The following is a 17,530-nucleotide window of genomic DNA, read 5'->3' on the forward strand; positions in this document are numbered from 1 at the left end:
TGCTTCTGCAATGCAGTGACCATGTGTTCTTGTTAATTACCGCTAATTGTGGTGAGAAGTGGTCTCAAGATATTTGCTTATAGACTGCCTTATATTGGAGAGCACAGCTTTTAAAGAACCTAAGTGTTGTGGGAGCACATGTACCACTGGCATCCAATAAAAACAGATGTTTTTAAAAGTCACTGAGCTGCATCTGAAAATCGTGTTTGTGAATCTTTAGGATACAAGTGCAGAAAGGACAGTGAAGGCCCTGCCATGCTCACTGCAACCCTTTCAGATGCAGAGATGGCGAGAGGACCCTGTAGGTTACAGATTGTGGAGAACACTCAGAGCAGGCAGCCTGGCAGCTCCTCCTCGCTGCTGGCCACAGGTTGTTGGGTTTTGGGAGCAAGGTGACCGTACAGAGCAGAGGCAGAGGCAAGGATGACAGAAATCTTTGCTAATGACCGTTTGCATGTGCACATGTAGCAAAAAGAGCTGTAAGTGGCTGGGCATCTGTCATTGGTGATGAATGTATTCATTCATAGATGAACCTGAACTGAACACAAACAGATGCTGTCCTCTTAAGAGGGAAAGGTGGGGTCTTAGGATGTTCCTCCTTCTCTTTACTGGCAGGAGTTACAAAGATTTATAATGTCAGCACGCTGCTACCTGTGCATACTCCTCATTGGCTTTCACAGGCAGGCCTTATCAGAGTGCGTACTTTTGGCAACACAATGAAGTCACCCTGGTTTCGTACTGAAGCTTTTCATGTCAATGGCAGTTTTATTTAAATAACATAATAATATCCCCTAAAAATCCTATATATCAGCAAAAAGATTCCCCAGACCTGCAGCCATCAGCAAAAATAATACTTCAAGGTTTTGCACTGCCCACAGGTGAGGGACAAAGAAGTTGATATGCAAAGCTTTGGCAGTGTTGCTGGTACCTGTGGCAGCTCTTTTAGCTGTGGTGCCAATGCTTGTGAGCTTTGGCAGCTCATGCTAGACAGGGAAAGAAAATCAACCTAGAAACAAATATAAAATCTCTTAAAACTGCCCACATTAAAGCAGTCTGCTCCTGAGACCCCAATGAGAGCTGTCAGGGAAAAGAGACAGGATAAAAGTGCCTAAATACCTTTCCCAATCTAGGCTTAAATAACGAGCAAAAGCTACAAATACAGAGCATCTAAAACAAGCATCTTAATATCAGATTTCTGTAAGCATCAGGTGCTGAAGCATACGCTCTCCACAATACCTAGGAAACCAGTCTTAGCCAAGTCTCCAAAACAGCAGAATATAATCCATCTCAGTGCCAACTTATTTACTTGTGATGCATCAGAGTGGCTGACAGAGGCAGGGTAAAAATCTCCCCAGCAGTGAATCGCTTTCATACCACCACGAGACGAGGCAGTCTCTGTAACTACTCACTCTACCATATTTCCCTGTCTGCCTGGCTGCACAAAAGGTGAGACTCATCCATGTTGTAAAACCACAGATTCTTGGAATGGAAGACAAGTATTAATGCCTAAGAGGTACCATTTAGATTTCTCTCTCACCCCAGCTGATTTGGATTACTGATTTTTATGAGACTGAAAGAACTTCCCATCTTTAAGACTGCCATCTGCCCACCAAATTTAACTGAAATCAGTGAAGTGGGTTTTGAAGTTACTGGGAAGAAGAGAGGAAAGAGAGGTTGTATAAATGATCCTGTGAAGAGGATAACAGCAAGCTGACCAAGTTGGTCTCTGCACTTTACTAAGTTCTTTTGGTTAGTGAAGAACTGAGAATTAACACTGGAAGTGTGGGCAGATGGTGTACAGTGATAGCATTTCTGTCACTACCTCTGTTCATCAGACTCAAAATATTAAACGGGAGCAAAATCAAAAGTGGAAGCTGGAGTAAAGATCCTGCATGTCTCTTCCTGTCATCTTTAAGAGAGGTAAACATTTAAGAAACTCATCCTTATGAGGAACCTAATCCTTGTGGGCTCCCAAGACAAGAAAGCAGACTACTGTCTTTGCTCCAGCTTTGTTTACATCTTAAGTAATTTACAGTTAACATTCTGAGGTTAGTTAACAAGCTGTTTTTGGAAAATGTCTCCCCTTCTCTTTGAAGGGTCCTTGCCATCTCCTGCAGCCAGTCAAAGCCGAGACACAACAGGATGAATTTTCCTATCAGCTGTCCTCATTTGGAAGATTCCTGAAGAATAAAGTTTCTGTACTTTTATGTGCTTTATTTTGCTTTGTGCTAACAGTCTGAAGAGAACTGAGGTCGTGCATCAAGCACAGAAGTATGGACAGACGGTCCTTTCTATCAAAGGGATTGGATTTCCAGTCATTCCTAAGTTTCATTGTCCTGGACATCTTGAACCACTGCCATATAGACCAAAAGGCAAATCTTCAATGTGGCTTTTGGCAGATTTACCACCCAAGCCTCAGGTCAGCACAAGAGCAAGATACAGATCTGCTTTACTGCACTAAACACGGCCATCCAGTGTCAACAACTACTTTTGTGGAAGCCTTCTTCAAAATCCTCAACAAAGTTCATCAATAATATACTGTATTATACGACTAATTTAATATCAAAATGATATCTAAGAACATGATGTCCCCATCTAGATGCCTGAAATGATCACTCACACCCTAAAAGTGACTTGGATGTGGCCTGGATATGGGCTGCTGCCTGTATTGTGAAACTCTTTAATACCTTTTTAACTCTTTTTCCTTAATAAATATTGGAGAGAAATGAGGTTTATCCTCCCCTAGTTGCCTGTCATCACATGCATGACTTCAGCTGCACTGCACACTCCACCCCCAGTCCCACCACACCCTTCCCTTGCTCCGTGCACCTGCGTGTTGGGAGAAACGGTGAAAGGCCATTTAATTGTGGGAGAAAGTTCACAACTGGGGAAGGAGCTCAGAAGTTTACAGAGAGCAGCAAGTGATGTCAAACCTGCTGGTGATGTGGCTCGTCATTCTGAGGGAGGGGAGGGGCAGGATGGGGCAGAAGCACTTTTAAAAGAGACTGAGGAAGTGAACCTGCAATGACACTGCAAAGCAGCCCTTCAGGGAAAGCCAATCACCTACCCAGCCTCCTGGAGATCACAAGGAAGAGCACCTTGAGGTGAAACAAAGGAGAGATGAGGGGGACGCCAACAAAAGGACTTGGGCTGTTCATTTTCAGTGCAAGTGAGTACTAATTTGGTTCTGTCCTCAAGGGTCGGGTGGAAGGAAACAGCACCTCAAAGCACAAGGACTCCAGTGCACTTTGTATGTCTCTCTTTTGTTTAGTGAAGGTTCCTTTGTGCTTATGGCCAGACAAGTGTGTGTACCACCTCTCTGCTGAATGTCCACACACACAGGCATCTCCCAAAACTGTTAGGAGTAGGAAAAAATGCTGTTCTTCATGAAGCTGGAAAGTATTTTTCATAAACAGTTTTCTTGGTTTCTGTTAATACAATATTTATCTCTGAAGAAGGAACTTCCTCGTCTGAAGTCTCAGTTCCACTGCTTTTTATCCTGTCTCATATTCTTATATCAATGTTCCTACACCCCATTCCAGGCTTCAGACAGAGCTACGCACATGGGAATTGCTTGGGGTTTTTTAACTAAAAATCCTGAAAACCTCACTTCAACAGGAAGACCCCAAAAAGGGAATTCACAAAGTTTAAAGTAATCAGAAAACGTGGATGGGCTCCACATGCAACAAATGTGACTTGGGTCATAGCTTGATGATCATTATGTAACTTTTGCAATGCCACTGGTATTCACTCTCATTTTTCATTATTCTCACCTTTCATGCTATGCAAAGTATGCTCTTTTTTTTTGCTTGATCAGATCTCAATTTACTTTAGCAAACAAAATATTTCTGTAATTGTATTAATTGCCCTTCAGTCTGTTAACAATTACTCAGTAAGGGATGTGAAAACAGAAATGTCACTTTGATTTTCTTCTTCCTTTGAACAAGTACGAATCTCTAAGCAGAGGAAGAGAAAACCATTCTCATTTTTTAAAATGTTACAAACATACAAAATGTCTCTCACATTTTTTTAAAATGTTATAAACACATTATTGCAAAGTGATAACACACAAAAAAGTAACTCTAGGGCTTAAATCTAGGTGACACTGTCTCTCTAGTAGTATGTAAGGTATTTGTCCTCTCTCCTTTTTTGGAGTTCTTTCAGAATTTGCTTCCCCTGCCTTCAGCCATATTTTGAATAGATTCTGTTTCTGCTCAGGAAAAAAATCCCCCAACCTTTGAAGAATAAACCACAACTTTTAAACATGCTGACTATGAAGTGAAACATGGTGAGAAGTGGGAAGGAGGAAATGAGCCTGAGTCAGTGACATCCCAGAATGAAAATGTTGCTTCCCTGAGAGAGGGAAGCTCCTTCTGGGATGCAGAAAGAGATGTGGGTGACAAATGAAGAGCACCAGAAGCAGTGGGATGTGAGGGTGACAGCAACAGATGAATAAATGTGTTACAGGCTGTGCCTCACATGCAGTGTTGGGTTCAGCTGCTCCCCAACTCTGCACCTAACATGTCTGAAGAAAAGAAAGATCTCATTTATTGTAGGATTTGACTCATCCAGTTGGAAGAAGGAAAAGAAGTCTTAGGGTTGGGTGGTTTCTTCTCTGCCTCAGGGCTGTGTTTATGACCTGTCAGTGAACCCCAGTCCAGTGGAACCAGTTTCTGAGTGACAAAAAGATCAGGAAATGGGTTTTGCTCCATCTCCTAGTACAGCCAGTGGTGCTTTTCACCTAAATGCAGGAAAGCATCTCTATCCAGTCACAACAAGCAAGGAGAAAGCTTTCACAGGTGTCTCTCATATGGAGGCCATATGAAAACAGCAGTCAGAAAGAGCCCCAGGGCTATGCAAACATGGCCTTTGCCCTGGGTGCTCCAGGGCAGGGAAAGATCTGGGAGTGGCTGCAATAAAAGCATGCTAGAAATACTTTGCCCTGGTTTCCTTCTCATAACTGTCAGCAGTTGTAAATGAAATAATCCCCAAGAGAAGAGAAGCCACCCCTGCCACATCACAGAGGAAGAGGTGAAAACACACCTTGCTAATAACTGTGGGAGCCCACAGAACCTGATCATTGAGAGAATGCAGAAAGATGGGAATTTAGGCTAAAAGCAGATCCCCGTGCCAACTGTCCCATGGCACCCTGGGCAATTACCTGAACTGTCACCCCAGGTTCTTAGTGCAGTGACAACACAACCCTTTGGGTCCCAACACTCATTTTCTAAGGGACTCTTGTTCACTGCTAGTCAAGGATGTGGCAGTGCTCAGCTGCCAATGGCATTCACTTACTGACCAAGTGCAGGGGGCTGTGTGCTCTTCCTGTCTAAAAAACGTGGGTATTCACAACCAGTTTGCAAGTCAAGGTGCAACCTAGAAATCCTTTGCTCCCTCCCACTACACTTATAGATCTAACCTGGACAAAGATATGGCACAATGAGGACCCAAAGTTTGCCAGGTGGCAACTTCTCAGATGAATCCTCTCCAGGGAACACTAACTCAGCAACCTTCACCACCACATGCAGCATGGCCCTCATGGGGGAAGCCATCCTCCTCTCTCCTCCTTACTGCACCACCTTCCTCTTTGCCATGGGAGCACCTCTGAGCAGCACTTCCTTCCTTGCCATTCACCGTTTTCCACAAATGACAGTGCCATTAAAAAAGAAACAAAACCAAAACCTCAAAGCAACAAACCCAAACACAGAACCCACACAAATTGTGAGGAGAAAGCAGGTGTTTTTAACCATGGATTCCTGCAGGCATGAAGGTCACCTATGGCAGGGCAGACATAAATGTCCAGCTCAATTCTGAGAATAACAAAGACCTGCCCACCAGGCAATGATCAGAAATGATGAATTAAGAGCAAGTCAAAGGGAATTCAGTGTAAAAAACCCACCTGCCCTGTGCCCTGCGTGCTTCCCCAGGGCACAGAGGGATTTCTGTTTTATTCAGCTCTCAGCTATTCCTGTGTTCCAGAGGCAGGAGCTGGAGTTCTTGAGCAAAGGTGACTACTACCTTACTCATTTTTGGAAAAAACTAAGAGCTATTCTTCCCTTGTTTCTTTCAACCACTCTTTGCTTCTCTAGGTTTTTCTATTTTCAGGGATGAAAAACATGAACAGGTTTTGATTCCCTAGCACAAAATGTCACTTTTCTATGGATTTGGATCGAGGCAAGTTATTTGACAGTTTTCCTGATCCTTGAAATTTGACAATATCAGTTTGTTAGTTTAGCCAGAATCCTGAAGACTGTCGATGCACTTGTAGTATCTGTTTATCTGTCTCCCTCTGTACATTCTGAACTGTCAAAGGGTGTCAGTCACGCTGAAGGAGGGCTCAGGAAAAAAATACAGCATCTTTCTAAACTCCATGGCAATATACAAGCAGGTGACAAAGAGGGAAGCAAGGAACAGAGAGCAGAGTTTAGCTCTAAGCCATCCTGTGCAGCAGCTTCCCGGAGCCAATCAGCCCCAGCACACATCACCTCTTGCTCAGTGGGGAATGTCCTGGATGACAGGGAATGAGGGGTTATTGTGGCATCTAAGGAAGCCAAAGAGACTACCATGGAATCCAGATGTTGTTATTTTTGCTGAGTGCAGCATTTATTCTCTTCCTAGTTCTGGTGTCTGCTCACGCCCTCGTTGTGGAAGCACCTGAGAAGCAAATCCAAGTGGCAAGAGGAAGAAACGCTACCCTGCGCTGTAATTTTAAAACAAGCTCAGCTGTTGACAGAGGAGACCTGGTTGTCTGGAAGAAAATCAATAGCAAGGTAAACTGAGCTGCATGAAGAAACAGATGAGAGGGCATCCTAGAAGGGGCAGGAGATGGAAGCTGTCAGTGGCAATGGATGTTGGAAGACAAAGACTTCCTCCAGACTTTTTTTTTAATCCCAGAACTATGCAAACAGAAATGCTGAGTCTAGATGCAATTTATCCCAAATCTACTGCACAACACTAGGCAAGCCCCCACCCCTCTTACAACTGTTTCCTGAGGATACATCACTATATGTACTGTGGGGTTTACATCTACTAAAACATGTGAAACACTCGGATAATTTCTAAAAATATATGTATATATAAGTGTATATGTCTAATGCACATAGCTTTGATACAGTATAACAAGTTTTAAGTTGATGGTAACAGTACATGGAGAGATTCTTGAGGTCTCCTATATCCATTTGAAATATTGGAAAGTTAAGAAACTTTTAAAGTTCTCCTTGACTGCTTGGGAATTAGTGAGAGGGGAAGCAGCCTTTGGAGATCTCCTTGCAAGAACTGCCAAGGGTTTCTTCTCTGGAGATCCTTGCTGGGGGAGTTTGTGTAACCATAGGGCAATTTGACTGACATGGGTCTCAGACAAGTCTCGGGCTGTCCTCTCCTTGTGGTGAGGAAAGGTGAATAAGTCCCAGCAAAAGAAATCAGTTGCCTCCGATTTCAGATAAGGTGTGAGAAGGGGATTCCAGATGGAAACAGAGATCCTTTTGAATTTCTACACTTTTCTTGGCTTTTTCCCAAACTGCTGCAGTTTAAGGCTCTCTTTTCCAAGCTGCTCTTTAAGAGTGGGCAGATTAATCGAGTTAGACGGCAGGCTCCCACAGAAGAAACAGGGACTGATGCCTCCCGTCCCTGTGTGCCAGGTTGACGCCGTGACGCGCTACTTCGACGGGCTCGTGCAGTACGGGGAGGGCTACGACCACCGCATCCAGTTCAGCGGCAACGTTGACAGTGGGGACATCAGCATCACCATCGGCGCTGTCACCATGGAGGACAACGGCACCTACGTGTGCAGCGTCCGCCTCCGCGACGACCCGCCCCGCGAGTCCGCGCTCCTGGATCTCTTCGTCCTCGGTGAGGTGACGCAGGCAGTGCCACGCCCCTGTCAGACACACCTGCCCCTCCTCTAGTGTCCACATCGGTTTAAACAGATTTTCTAATAGTAAAAACCAAAAAGTTGTCATCGCCAGTTCCACGTTGGTCTTTTCCTACTCCTGTGGAAGGGCACTGGGATGTGTAGAGCATGCAACTGCCTCAGACACCCAGCTGCAGCAAACAGCCTTTAGAGCTGTACAGCTCACTTCCCTAATAACCCAGACATCATTACAGGGCCTTCCTCATCCCCCCTGGGGCCTGTCATACTCCAGTCGTCAAAGGATGGGTGCCCTATTAGGCACATCCCAAAAAGCATCTTGCAATTCCTTCTTGGCCTTCCAGTGCCAAAAAGGAGAGATACAAATTAGAAACAAATTAGATCCAAATTCACTTTAAGTTCCTTTAATAAGAAGGTGGCAGGTTCAAGACAAGCCTGTGCTTGCAAGAATAAAAACCACAGACGTAGATGGGCTGAAACAAGAAACTACTTCTGATTAATACACTTCCTCTTTTCTTCCTTCAGTTGCACCATCCAAGCCCGAATGCAAGATCCTGGGGACACCAGAATATGGACAGACAATCAACCTGACCTGTGCTTCTCATGAGGGCTCCCCAGTGCCCAAATACACCTGGAAAAGCTTCAATATGCAAAATGAGCCCCGTTTGCTACCATACTCAGAAGGTATGAGAAATCCAAAGACATCAGGGCATTGAGGTCTCTGCAGTTAAGGGCTGGAAAGATTCTAAAATGCAAATACAAAAACTCTTAAGGCTTATTCTAGGATTTTCGCTGAACAGGAGTTTGAAAAGTTGTCCTTTTGATACAAGACATGCTCAGGAGTAATTTAAAATAAGGAAAAGGACTCTTACCTGAAGTAAGAATGGTCAGAAATGCTTTAACTTCATCTCTTCCCTAGTGAGAAAGCTGGATGGCTCTGGAAGCAGCCAGAAATAATTATTTCTCAGTTGCTGGGAGTAAGGCATAACATGAGGAACAACACTGAGTTTTTTAACTGTCTACATCCCAGCTTGCTTGACCACGAGCAGATCTCTTTCTAAACTGAAGGAAACAAAAGCTGGCTCTGGAAGATTTCTTCCAGAGATCACCTCACCTAGAGGAAGGGGGTATGAGAAAGTTACATCATTGCCACTTGGAGCATGAAAAAGGCTTCTGGTTCTTTAGAACTGACATACAGGCCCTAATATTTTATTTGCTTTCTTTTTAAGTTAGAATCTGGAAGGAAAAAGGAGCTGAATTTCCACAACAGGACCTTGACAGAACTATTTATACAGAAATGAGGGTTTAATACTCTTTTAAGTGTATCAGTGACAGAGGACTCAGATTTATTTCATTAAACAACTTTGTTTTTTCCTGGCCTGTCCAGCTTCAGGAAGACTAAGTGTCTGCACCTACCCTTCCTGGTTTAAGGGAAGTAAACTAAAGATGATGAGACTCCACAGGACATCCCACAATCACAAGCCCATTCTTGCATAAAGTATGCATCACCAGGGCAGGAACTTAATTCATTTCACTGGCCACTAAGTGGTGCCAGCGCATCACGCACAGCCCTGAGCCCAGCGGGACTTGTCACAGCAGCAGCTTCTGCTGTCACCCCGTTCTTCCCGGGACAGGAGTCTCTGCTGGCCCATTCCCACCTCATTTCTGCTTTTATCGGAGCACCCATGGCCAAGCCCTGTGCCGAGTGTCCCCAGGTGCTCCAGGCTGGCTGGGTGCCCTGTTGTCACTACAGGTAATTGCCTTCTGTGCTAAGCAAGTCCCACTGCTGCAAAGCAGAACCCCCTCAGGAGACACTTGAGAGCTCACAGTACCTGACCCACATTTTCCCCCATTTCACTCCATCACTTCTGATTTATTAGGAGCATTTAAATTCCAATTCTAGACTGAGATTTTGAGAGCTACAAACAACACACACACCCCACCAAAAAAAAAAAAAAGGAGGGAGACAAGTAAATACCAGGAGTCATGTAGAGACTGAAAGAAAACAAAAACTAAAAATGAAGCAAGCATATGGCCTGTCATTTCTCAGTTTGCATGCTCTTCTACTATCTGGCACTAGGTGCCAGCAAATCCTAATTATAAAAAAGTGAGATCCCAGGGAAACAGGAAAGTCATGAAAAAGTATTCAGTCTGCTCCTTTCAGAGCAGGGATCTGGACCTCTCTCACTAGCAAAAAGCATGGACTACACACACCCATATCAGCTGGAGATGTAACAAACAAAACTGACTGCCTGAGCAGACAGAGCTGAGCTTCACCCTGTGCTTCTGAGATTTGTGAGGCTGGACAGAAAGCATCAGCATCACTGCAATCTGGGCACTAGAGTTCTTTGTTTATTTACACAGCCTGCATGGCTTCTCCCAGACTAGAAAACTTTTCTCCCCACTGCTAAATAATTTATATCTGAAATCCTAAGAGCTGCAGGACTGAAGAGCTTTCTCCTGTTGAACAAGTTAATTCATCAAGGTGGCCAGTTCTCAGAGCCAGGTCCTGATTTGGGCATCTGACATTTCTCAAAATCCAGAAAAAAAAAAAAAAAAAAAACACCTTTCTCTAAGCACAGACACTTCTCTACCCTCCACCTACAATTTTCCTTCTAAAAGGAATGTTCAAACAGCACATGTTCCCTGTAATCAAAACAGCACACTTCTGTTTATCCTCCCACAAATCACTGTAAAACCTAAGGATGAGCATGGCAGCTCCCAAGCAAGACAGAGCAATCCATCAACTTTAATAACCTCTCATCACTCCAGCCACCCTGGGCTGGAACTGGAGGGCTGATGTTGCCACTTCCTTCCCTGCTTTTATTCTTATCTTTTTTGGCCTCATTTGTGTTTCACAACAGGGCAACAAATAACTCTGAAGAACATCTCAGCAGACACCTCTGGCTTTTACATCTGCACTTCAACAAATGTTGTGGGAACGGAATTTTGCAACATGACAGTCAGCGTTGTGCCACGTAAGAGATGGGGCTGCCTTGGGGAAGAGAAGGACCAGAGAGAACATCTTAGCTCAGAGTCAAAGCATTCAAGGAGGGGAATGTTACCATCTGGTTTCTGAATACCTTTAAGAGAGACCCTCTCCACTGGTTTACATGCTGGTAGAGCACTCACCAACGCATTGGGTTAGTTAAAAAAAGTGACAAAAGCTCGGTAAAGTCAGCATTGAATTTGCAATGTCTGAAACTAAACCTTATAGACAAAGAAGAGCAGTTGTTCAGATCCAGGGGCTCCTCCCTGTCAGCAGCCAACTGCTCCTGCACTACCCAGTACAGAATTATTTCCCATTCCTGTAGTCAAACAAATGCGGCTTCCACTCAGTCTGGGTCTGGTGGGGGATTTGAAGTGCAGATTGTGCTGATCCCCTTTGACATCATTCCCCCTGCTAACTGCTCCCTTCCCATGCAGCATCCATGAACATAGCTCTGTATGCTGGCATCATTGGGGGAGTTGTTGCTGCCATTGTGGTGATTGGGATCATTGCCTATTGCTGCTGCTGCCGGGAGAGCAAGGACACTGACTACGAGATGACGTGAGTACCTCTCCCTACAGCAGTGAATGGAACAGATGAAGGGTTCTCCTTCTCCCTCCAGCATCAACAGTGGAAAACTGGGGAGAAAAAAAAACATCTGGAAAAGCATGCACTGCTTTCTCCTTTCAATGTCCACCCCAGTGGCTCCCATCTCTCCTCATGGGAGATGCCCAGTAGTCCCAGGCAACTTTGTGTCTCTGGGCAGAACCAAATTATTCCAACCTTGTATGTGAATTAGTTCACATGCTATGAAAAATAAACAAGTAGCTCCCACACTTCTTGCATCACCAGTAAGACTGAAGTTGTGGACTTCAGCTGGGTGCAGTTCTAGATCAGCTTAGAGCAGTTTAAAAGTATCCCAACACAAAATGTCTTCAGCAAGATTTCTGGCTGGTTTTAACACCTCTACTCCCAAACAATGTTTTAGGGTGCAAGAGGACAGAAATGAACCCTCCAGGCAGACGCCAACAAGGCATGAGAGCGTAGGGGAGGATGTGGAGAATGAATGAATGAATGAAGAAACCACTGCCATCTCCAGGATCTGCTGAGGCACGGACATCACTGTAGAACAGAAATCAATCCCTCTTTCTTACTGCACAAAGTTGAATTTATAAAATGAAAGCCAAAGACTCTGCCTTCAAGTTCTGGGAGAGAACATTCTTGCTTCCCTGGAAATAAGAGCTTGATGTACAGTGAACAATAACACACACTCAGAGCAGAAAAATGCATGTGGAGCACTGCTGCACACAGTCATCCAAAAATAACCAGTCTTCCAGACTTGCAACTTTCTGAAAAAAGAAACTATCAGGTCTATTTGGAGAACAGAGGAACAGAGCTGCTGATGTACCCCCAGATCCACAAAAGTTTGAAGGTCACCAATTGCATTTCATCAAGGAAGGGTGGTCTTGTTTACTGAGTCATGCAAATGTCACAGATTTCACCACTGTTCAACATAGGAACTGTTTTTAAGGAGGTTGAAGCAAGATGATTTTTAAAGACATTTTGTTAAATGTGTTTTTTGTATGTATTATACATGCACATATAAATAAATATATGGAAAAAAACCCAAACATTGATGACCAGTGAGTCTCCTATTTGGGACAACAGTGCATAATAATGTCACAGATAAGGTAAGAACTTAGATGGGCAGCTGATAAGAACTAGAAACACTCTAGTAGCTTATTTACTGTAAGACTCTTTAATTTATGAGTTCTAGCTCTCAGAGATCCTAATTTTCATTATAGTAATTTTTCCTGCTGATTGTTGCATGGGCAAGTCAGAAATAGTCCATTGCTCCTGCTGCTTCTGAAAAAATGACAATGCGAGAGCATGTACATGCCAAGTACATCCTTAATTAAAAAAAAAAAGGCAGGGGGGACTGGAAGGAAAAAGGAAAAATAACTTTTTGTTCAAAACTGTAACAATTTAGTCAGAAGCACTGCATTTTATGTGCAAGATGTGTGCAAACGTGGAGGGAAATCCTACCACTGGTATCTTTGCAAGAGAATGGACTGCCCATCCCCAAGGACTACCAATGGGTATTAAAGCTAATGAAAAGATTTTTTTTTTTAAGATGCTTTTGCAGTAAAATATTTATCCTTTCAAAATTCCTTACTGAATCTTCAACTTTGGGAGTCTCAGCAATGCCTCCCACATACCCTTTACCCCCAGTTACTGTAATAAAAATCTAAAATTTAACTTCAAAGAAGAACCAGCCATCCTCCCACATAGGACCAGTATTTTCTAGATTTCAAACTATGAAAGCCACCCTACCAGAACTGTAATTCTGGCTTGCTTTCTGACTGCCTTTGTTTTACATAATACTTAAAATACAATTACTCATTTGTAGTAATAACAACTGCAAAGACCAACAACAGGAGTTCTTTACAAAGAACACACAAATCCAAATCTCTCTGGCAATGGATAGCCTGAAATACAAGACATTCTCAGGACCTTTTCTTGTGATATGTGAGAAAACTTTGCAAAAATGGATGGCTAAAAAAGAACATTTCACAGAGAAGCTGAAGGCAGATTAAAAAAATTTGGTGCATAGCTCAGAAGCAGAGCTGGTATGTATTCCAGCCTCATTGTAACAAGCAAGGATAGTGTGAATTATCTAATTACCATTGTAACACATTTCTACTGTGAAACAAAAGCTTTTTCTTTTATAAATGTTACAGACATCAGTCAGCACAACCTGTTTCCTCCACCAGGAATAACAGTGAGGGATAACAGTGTGGATTTTCAAAGATCTTAACTGGAAAGTCCAGTGAAAGGACTTGAAACCTATCAGCAGAATAATGCCAGAATATAGCCAAAAACTGGCTGTGGCCACTAAACCATGGTAATACTCTACTAACTGTCCCACACTTTTCACTTTGAGGACAGGTGAATCTTAATTGCTGTTTGTCAGCTGAAGTTTTCAAGTGACACGTGCACAGTGGTCAGTTTAGGCATGAAGGAAAATACAGATTAGCAGTAAGAACTGCACTAAGTTGTCCAAAGAAACCAGCCACAAAATACAGAGGAGTTTACAAAATGACCCCCCCAAACCCATGAATTTAATTCTCTGCAATCAGGTTCCATAAGAGCTAGCAGAGGAAAAGCAAGAGTCCAATGTGACAACATTCAAAACAGAACTACTTCAAGTTCTGCAATGCTAATCTCACTTCTGCACTGAGAAATCAACTAAGTGATAGCACATGGAGATATGGCTGAGATAATTCAGTGCTGCATCATTTTTTACCTTTTTGAAAATACCTTGGAAGTAGTGCATTTATTAGAATGCTTTATGTGTTTTTCCTCAACCAATTTGTTCTACTCCATCAGCCAGGAATACACATATTCAAACTCTTGCCTTATTCCAGGGTTTTCCTGCGACTGAATTAATGTCCTGCCTGCCTTGTATGTCTTTTGAAAAAGGAGTAACTCCAGGGGTTACCTCTAGCATAGCCACAACCTTATGCAAAATTAAACCAGCACTAATGAATTTGTAGGGAAGATAAATTAAGCTAGTGATACTTAACTAATTCCAAAGATTTAACATATCTATAGCAACTTCAATAACCACTTCCCTCAAAAGGCAGGAAGGAAGGAGGGAGAAAATGTATGACCAGGTAGAAAAGTAAATTCCTACTTTAGTCTTTACACAGCAATCAGTAAACTACTGTTTAGTTATGTTCAACTTTATTCACAAACTTACCACAGAAAGCAGACAGGCTGGTCAGGCATGATTTAGCATCAGCAAATCCATGCTGACTCTTTCCAGCCCTCTACTTCTCTTTTATGTACCCAACAACATATTCCAAGAGGGCTTGCTCCATGATTTTTCCAAGGAGTGCAGTGGAACTGAGCAGCCCAGGCTTTCCTAGATCACCCTTTTGAGAGATGGTTGCAGTATTTGTCTCCCATTGCTGTAGATTTCCTGTGCTCTCTGTGATCTTCAAAGATGAGAGAACAGCCTCAAAAAGGTGTCAGCCAGCTTCCTCAGCATCCTGGGATGCAGCACATCTGCCTGGAGGGACTGCATGGGTCCGGAACTCCCACTGCTGCTGTTCTCATCCCTGAACCCTTCCTGAGAACAGATCTGCTTTCCAAACAACATCCCTACAGCCCTGGCCAGTGTTTAGGGATCCTTCCTTTGTAGCCCACACCTACTTCTCCCTCCCTTACACTGCACCAGGATGCAGCCACAACATCCCTGTGAGGACAAGAGTCTTCCCAATCAATCTCCCTGCATTCCTGAATTGCTCTTGTGTTTGGGAGACACCGTCCTCGACGAACTGCCAACCTTAATGCTCCTTTACCCCACAGAGCTGGCACCAGGGATTCCACTCCTCCCCATTTCCCACACAACCACCAAGATCTGCTCTCACTGCCTTCCCTACTCTTCTCAGGGTCTTTGGGAAGTATTTCCAGTATTACAAACACACAAAAACTGGTGCTGCCACAGCCCACTTCAAGATTCAGTACAGTGCACAATTCACAACTTGTCAGGAAGACAGGAGTTAATTATCTCAGCATCCTTGTTGCTAGAGCAACTGCACTCCTTTTCTGTTTGTATGTACCAACTGTTCCAGGAAAGACACCGTGGCAATGTTCTGGCTGATGAAGTTCACAATACAATGATCAAAACTCCAAGATGAATTCTGGATGTGTTGGAGCTCTACTAAAATTATTGCAGTCCAACATAAGGGAATTTGTAACTTCTGCTGCACTTCACCTGTTCACTAGGGATTGAAGGGAATTATTTGAAATTGGCAGAGAAGTTTGATGGGAACCTCTAAGACAGAACCACAGAAAAGTGAGGGAACAGAGATAATGCAGGGTTAGATTAATACAAGTGTTTGCCAATTCCTTCATTTTACTAAATCACTGCAATAGAATTTATTGGCTGGCCACTCTGGGGTGACAGTGAGGAATGATAATCCTGCAGAAGTCATCAGGAGGGCAGAAACTAGATAACAAACTTGTTTTTCTCCTGCTCCACCACAGAACATTTACTCTGCCAAAAGGAATGATGTTGTTAAAAGTCTTTGCAGTCAGCTGCAGCTACTTCTATCTATCAACCAGAAAATAAACACAGTTTCACACATACACTTGAGTGACTTCACTTTTGGGCAAAGTCTGAAATCCTTGCTAGCAGAAAAGGTTAGAAATTTTTAATTCAACCAACAGGTCCAGAAGCACTGCCTCTCTATGAGAATTATGCAGGTTTTTTTAAAACTTCTCAAAAAAGAAAAATACAACTATTTTACAAGAAAATCGATACAGGGTTTCCTAGAATAGAGGTTTTCATTTACCCAAAACAAGTACTTGTTCAGAAGAATCTGACCTTCAGCACACCACCACTTGACTGTGACAGCTCAAGACCCAGAATCCCTGAAATGGCAGCAAGTTTCCTAATGGAGAATGACTCAGCATGGACCTCACTCTAGGCAGCTGGCACAGGACACACCCCATGGAAAAGTATCAGCTCCTGCTGTTATCCAGGATCACAGCACTGCTTCCTCAGCCTGACACCGGACAGATTCTCCTTTGTCACAGAAAATCCCCACCAAATTGCTGCCTAGTTTCTATCTTTTAGGATGTGGATGAGTGACACATTGCTAAGGATGCAATAAAGATTTATCCTACCTTAGACACACCAAACCCTCTCTGATAATTTAACAGTTATAATGAAGGTCTCAGAATTGGTACAGGCATCAAGAATCAAGAGGGAATGTGGCTTCCCTTCCCACACATCACACACTGTCCAGCTTCTTTTCTCACACTTGGGAGGTGAGAGAGCAGCTGGAATGCAGAGCTCCACCTGGGAACAATGAGCCAGTCGAAGCTCTTGGGCTGGACACAGAGGACAGGCCAACAGGGGTGACATTCCAGGGGATGTCTGCTGCAAGTAGCCCTGCCATAGGGAAGCTCTCAAGGCATTCCTCAGACACATGTGAGGAGCCTGACACTCAGAAGTGACCAAAGAGCCAAGGTGGTTCCTGCTGGATCTCATCCTTATGGACAATAACTGGCCAGGAATGTGAGGGCCAGGGGGCCAATTTAGCTTCAGTATCCATGATAGTGGAGTCATGGATCCAAAGAGGGACGAAATCAGCAAAAAGCAGCATCACAGCCCTGGAGTTCAGGACAGCAGTCCTTGGCCTTGTTCAGAGATCTGCTTGGAAGACTCCTGTGGCACACAGTGCTGGAAAGAGGTCCAGGTGAGCCTGGTGATTTCTGAAGTATCACCTCTCCAAGACAAAGAGCAAAACAAGCAGAGGTTGACCACAGAGCTCCTGACAGAACTCACCCCTGAAAAGGAAACACACAGGAAACAGCAGCAGGGACAAGTGCCTGGGGCTTGTGTGTGTGCAGGCACGGGGACAGGAAAGCCAAAGCACACCCAAAGCTGCATCTGGTGAAGCACATGGAGGGCAAAAAGAGGGATTGCTGTGGGTGCACCTGAGTGGGAATGGGCAGCTGGTGATGAAGGACAAGGCTAAGGCCACATTCACCTTGAGCTGTAATGGTAAGATCAGCCTTCCAAAGCAAAATTCAAATTGAAGACGTCAAAACCAGGTTTTGCTTTATCTACAGTACGTATGTGTGCTTCTGAGAGAATG

General features: G+C 43.7%; 1 protein-coding gene across 1 annotated transcript; it reads left to right on the forward strand.

Annotated features, from left to right (window-relative positions):
* Positions 1-3,098: 3,098 nt before the first annotated feature.
* GPA33 (glycoprotein A33) lies at positions 3,099-11,926 on the forward strand. The gene is made up of 7 exons (XM_041420979.1): positions 3,099-3,169; positions 6,619-6,770; positions 7,638-7,848; positions 8,393-8,551; positions 10,732-10,845; positions 11,294-11,417; positions 11,845-11,926. Exons 1-7 carry the CDS (start codon positions 3,121-3,123, stop codon positions 11,924-11,926), a joined length of 891 nt encoding a protein of 296 aa, XP_041276913.1. The 5' UTR covers positions 3,099-3,120.
* The last annotated feature ends 5,604 nt before the right edge of the window (positions 11,927-17,530 follow it).

The sequence above is a fragment of the Onychostruthus taczanowskii genome, unplaced genomic scaffold (genome assembly GCF_017590055.1).
Source record: "Onychostruthus taczanowskii isolate IOZ18803 unplaced genomic scaffold, ASM1759005v1 scaffold67, whole genome shotgun sequence".
Classification (NCBI taxonomy): domain Eukaryota; kingdom Metazoa; phylum Chordata; class Aves; order Passeriformes; family Passeridae; genus Onychostruthus; species Onychostruthus taczanowskii.